This window comes from Aulonocara sp. 'chitande type north' Nkhata Bay, linkage group LG3 (assembly GCF_057382095.1).
Source record: "Aulonocara sp. 'chitande type north' Nkhata Bay isolate Kocher_YH1m ecotype deep benthic linkage group LG3, A_spYH_male_GT1.1, whole genome shotgun sequence".
Lineage (NCBI taxonomy): Eukaryota > Metazoa > Chordata > Actinopteri > Cichliformes > Cichlidae > Aulonocara > Aulonocara sp. 'chitande type north' Nkhata Bay.
The window spans coordinates 29,613,112-29,618,046 of NC_141346.1; the positions used below are offsets into that span (position 1 = coordinate 29,613,112).

At 39.0% G+C, this 4,935-nt stretch overlaps 1 protein-coding gene across 1 annotated transcript; it reads right to left on the bottom strand.

Moving 5' to 3' along the window:
- Positions 1–927: 927 nt before the first annotated feature.
- On the bottom strand, positions 928–4,467 carry LOC147335070 (uncharacterized). Its single transcript, XM_086286041.1, has 10 exons — positions 4,348–4,467; positions 4,075–4,262; positions 3,763–3,900; positions 3,463–3,601; positions 3,046–3,226; positions 2,689–2,830; positions 2,033–2,176; positions 1,357–1,409; positions 1,176–1,261; positions 928–1,050 (listed from the first exon to the last, which is right to left on the bottom strand). The coding sequence occupies exons 1-10, from the start codon at positions 4,465–4,467 to the stop codon at positions 928–930; spliced, it is 1,314 nt and encodes a 437-aa protein (XP_086142167.1).
- Between the last annotated feature and the right edge of the window lie 468 nt (positions 4,468–4,935).

The window sequence follows — 4,935 nt, forward strand, 5'->3', positions numbered from 1 at the left end:
GGTGTACTGGTAGTAGTTGTTGCATGTGTAGTAGTTGGTGTACTGGTAGTAGTTGTTACAGGTTCAGTAGTTGGTGTACTGGTAGTAGTTGTTACAGGTTCAGTAGTTGGTGTAATGGTAGTAGTTGTTGCATGTGTAGTAGTTGGTGTACTGGTAGTAGTTGTTACAGGTGTAGTAGTTGGTGTACTGGTAGTAGTTGTTACAGGTGTAGTAGTTGGTGTACTGGTAGTAGTTGTTACAGGTGAAGTAGTTGGAGTACTGGTAGTAGTTGTTGGATGTGTAGTAGTTGGTGTACTGGTAGTAGTTGTTACAGGTTCAGTAGTTGGTGTACTGGTAGTAGTTGTTACAGGTTCAGTAGTTGGTGTAATGGTAGTAGTTGTTGCATGTGTAGTAGTTGGTGTACTGGTAGTAGTTGTTACAGGTGTAGTAGTTGGTGTACTGGTAGTAGTTGTTACAGGTGAAGTAGTTGGTGTACTGGTAGTAGTTGTTACAGGTTCAGTAGTTGGTGTAATGGTAGTAGTTGTTGCATGTGTAGTAGTTGGTGTACTTGTAGTAGTTGTTACAGGTGTAGTAGTTGGTGTACTGGTAGTAGTTGTTACAGGTGTAGTAGTTGGTGTACTGGTAGTAGTTGTTACAGGTGAAGTAGTTGGAGTACTGGTAGTAGTTGTTGCATGTGTAGTAGTTGGTGTACTGGCAGTAGTTGTTACAGGTGTAGTAGTTGGTGTACTGGCAGTAGTTGTTACAGGTGAAGTAGTTGGTGTACTGGTAGTAGTTGTTGCATGTGTAGTAGTTGGTGTACTGGTAGTAGTTGTTACAGGTTCAGTAGTTGGTGTACTGGTAGTAGTTGTTACCGGTGAAGTAGTTGGTGTACTGGTAGTAGTTGTTGCATGTGTAGTAGTTGGTGTACTGGTAGTAGTTGTTACAGGTTCAATAGTTGGTGTACTGGTAGTAGTGGTTGCATGTGTAGTAGTTGGTGTACTGGTAGTAGTTGTTACAGGTGAAGTAGTTGGTGTACTGGTAGTAGTTGTTGCATGTGTAGTAGTTGGTGTACTGGTAGTAGTTGTTACAGGTTCAATAGTTGGTGTACTGGTAGTAGTTGTTGCATGTGTAGTAGTTGGTGTACTGGTAGTAGTTGTTGCATGTGTAGTAGTTGGAGTACTGGTAGTAGTTGTTACAGGTACAGTAGTTGGAGTATTGGTAGTAGTTGTTACAGGTACAGTAGTTGGAGTACTGGTGGTAGTTGTTGTGGTTATTACTGGTCCTATAAACAGTCAGAATTAGATGTTATAACTCAGTTACACTGATTCAGTAAATTAGATTTAAAATGTGGCTGAAATGGTGAACGGTTTTACTCACCATTTGCAACAGTCACAGTGACACATCGAAACTCTGAGTGATACTTGGTTCCACTGTAAAAAGAAGTAAGTTTCATATAGGCTTCCGATGCCATGATATCTTCATGTCACCTAAACACTGACACTTTCAATCTTAATTGAGCATGCTTTTACAACATAGTGGTTTTCAAACCCGCTTCTTTCTAATATATGCACCCCTTACTGATCACTACATCAGAAGATTTTCCTCCATCCCACTGTGTTTCTAACATCCTCTTCAGACACACCAACCCTTTGTATGTCCTCCTTCACTACATGAATCTTCTTTTTTCTTTTCTCTCTTGTTATCTTTATATTTTCAGGTACCCGGTGAGCATCTATATTTAATTACTTGATATATCCATTTTCCTCTACACAGGGTCTCAGTGTTTTTTTCTTTTCTTATCTAACAGCTGTTTTTCTCTTGTTATCAGCTTCCTGGTTTTCATTTTGCCTTCTGACTACAATTGTAATCTCAAAAGATGAACAATATTTATTGACTCAAAGGAGAGCTAACTACCTTTTAATTATAGAACAATCCTTACAACAGGAAACTTTTTCAGCAGCAAGTTAAAATGTTACTTTGAAAATTTTTCATTTCAGGAATTTCAGCTGCTATAACTTTCTACAGAGTCATTTATATGAAACAGGAGACTGACCCAGAAACTGCCTGGACAACAAAACAGATGGGGAGGCTTTGTCCTTCTTCACTCTCAGATGGTGTCCAACTCAGGGTGAACTGTCCAGTTCCTGATGCACTGTTGATTAACTTGTATGGCCCGCTGTAGAGCAGCTCAGAGATCCTTCAAAAGACAAAATCAAAAACTCGTCAAATTGTGTTTCTTTTTTTCAATATCTCCGCGACTACAAAGGGAGCATATTTCTTTGGTTTCCCAACTAGAGCACAGCTTTTATTAGGCCATGCTTGTTTTTTGTTTTGATTTTTTGCATATACCAACCAACCTTGGAAGTGTTTCATGTTGCCTTACTTTCAATGTTTACTGTTGTTTTACCTAATCTTTTTTGTATTTATGTCCTTAAATCTGTATTGTCTTGGCTGTTTTTCACTTACTGTGTCGTCTAACTTGAAGTCTGACTGTAATCTTGTACATCAGCACTGGAGTTTTGTAATACTAAAGATCATGTCAGATATGTAACCTGATAACCTGAGAAATATTTCAGATTTTCACAACACTCATTTCTATTAAATTTATGACTTGTAGGACTATATTTCATGTCTACCCATAGGCTGTCCTGAATATAATATTTAAACTTTTATATATTCAGACAAAGTCTTTAACTGTGTTTTACTTACATGGAGTTAAGTGTCTCTGCAGTGATGTGAATTTCGAGAGTCTGACTGACATTGTTGTAGAGCTGAGCTCCGTTGGCTGGTGTTGGAGGAAGAAACTTGGGCAGAAAGAGTCCTGCTGTGCAGGATGGCACTGCAGGATCAACTGGAAGAATACAGAGAAGTTAAGGTGATTCTCACAGGATGCAAAGATGATCCACAGTAAAATATCTGCTGGACAGATTAATATTTGTTGGTCCAGAGAATCAGTCCCGATGACACTGGTGGTCAAACATCTCTGTACATCAGGCCGAGCACTAAGTTCAGCAGCAGCAGCTCTTTAGTGCTTTCATTGTAAGATAATGAAACGTATATTTGTACCTTTCAAAGCAAACTGAATCGGTATTTTGCTGATGGCATCGTTGGTAGTTATTGTTGTTTGTGTCCCGCTGGTTTGAGTTAGAGTGATGGTCTGTCTGGGGAAGTCCTCCATCACCAGCTGTACTACATACGAACCTTCATTACTGCTGCTGGTGGGGCTGAATGACAGAGTACAAGACGACTGCAAGAGGACGAAAATGGGCTTGAAGTCAAAATAACCAAAATGTTTTCTGTCATGTAATTAAATTGAAGGCTATAAATATCTGCTACTTCTTTTGGACAAACTTTCACTTCTACCAAATCGATATCAATTGTAATTCAATTAAAAAATTCCCATCACATTATTGCATGACTGTCTGTGCCAGCTTTTAGTCTTTGCCTGTCTCATCTGACATGAGAGTAACAATCATTGCTCACCGATGAGAGGCTGAGGACAGACGGTGGAGTGCAGGGGTTACACTCTGAGAGTGCAGAGTTTCCATATCTGCATTTAACTTCGTCTCCATCAGGGTCAAACATCAACAGGCTGAAATCTCTCTGACAGTTTGAAGGAACTCTGAGAGAGAAACAAAGATTGTAGCTCTATTTGCTGTATTCATTTTAATGTAACGAACGGGTGATAAATACTTTGTTAAATACATTTTAATATGAAAGGGATGAATGTAAAATATGAAATATATAAGAATACAAACATAGACACACATTAAGTGGGCTTACCTCACAGCTGGTAGGATGGTGGTCTGAGGTGATGTGTTGGCTTTGCCGGTGTCGGACCGTTTCCTCAGTTCCACCCGAGTCACAGCTCTCCATGATATGATGTTATTGATGTTTGATATCCAGTTACCACTATTCAACCTTGATAGAAAATTCAGTTTTCAAACTCTGAAGACAACATGTTTTAGTAAATTATTAGTTTACCATGTGTCACTCATCAAAAAGACTGTTTAGCGAAGCTGCTGTTGTTTTGTTGCCCTTCACTGACAATTTAAAAATGTTGTCACAAATTACCTTTTCCTGTTGTACACTCACCAAAGTTCAAACGGAGCGTTGCTGGAAACGTGTCGAGTCATGATTCCCTCTCTCTGACACCAGTCTCCGCTGCTCTCCTGTTTTACCACATGTAGTGTGTAGGTTCCAGTCCCACAATCACCACTGAGGCAACTCCATATGTTATCAGATACGCAGTCGTGGAAGTTCAACTTATACCGAAGGGTCACCTGTAGAGTTACAGCCACAAAGTGTTTACCTAACATTTTCAAGTTTTCAAGTCCCTAAATTATTTTAGAAAGAAAATGTACGTACTGTGACAGATCCATCTGCAAAAGTGTCCTTTGGGTAGTAGGTCATGACTGTGCCTAAAAAATGTGAAGCCTGAGTGGCGCAAACCATCAGCAGGACCAACGATGTCTCAGAGAGCAACATGATGAAAGTGTGTGTCTCTGCACAAAGGTAGAAATCACTGAGAACACAAATACATGTACTTCCAAAGACAGCCTCACTTTCACTCTCTGTCCTTTTGTCTGATGTTTGTTTCCCACACAGAAGTTGATTCAGTTTGTAAACCAGAAAATTACCTGGAATGAGGAAACATGTCTTTCATAGATTACAATCAGATGGTGATTGCACTTAATGCAGTTATCTAAACCACCTGTCAGAAACACGGACATATTTTTTGAGTATGTTTAAATAAAGTTGTTTTGAATTTGTCAAAACATTTTCAAAAACTTTTGTCACACATGTTGTTTTTAATTTCATCTTTTAGTTGTAGTAGTGATTGACACTGTGTCAATTGGTTTTGTGAAACAAAAGTTATTTATGTTCATAACTAGGGTGACCATATTTTGATTTCCAAAAAAGAGGACACTTGGCTCAGTCATGAAGAACTTGCTT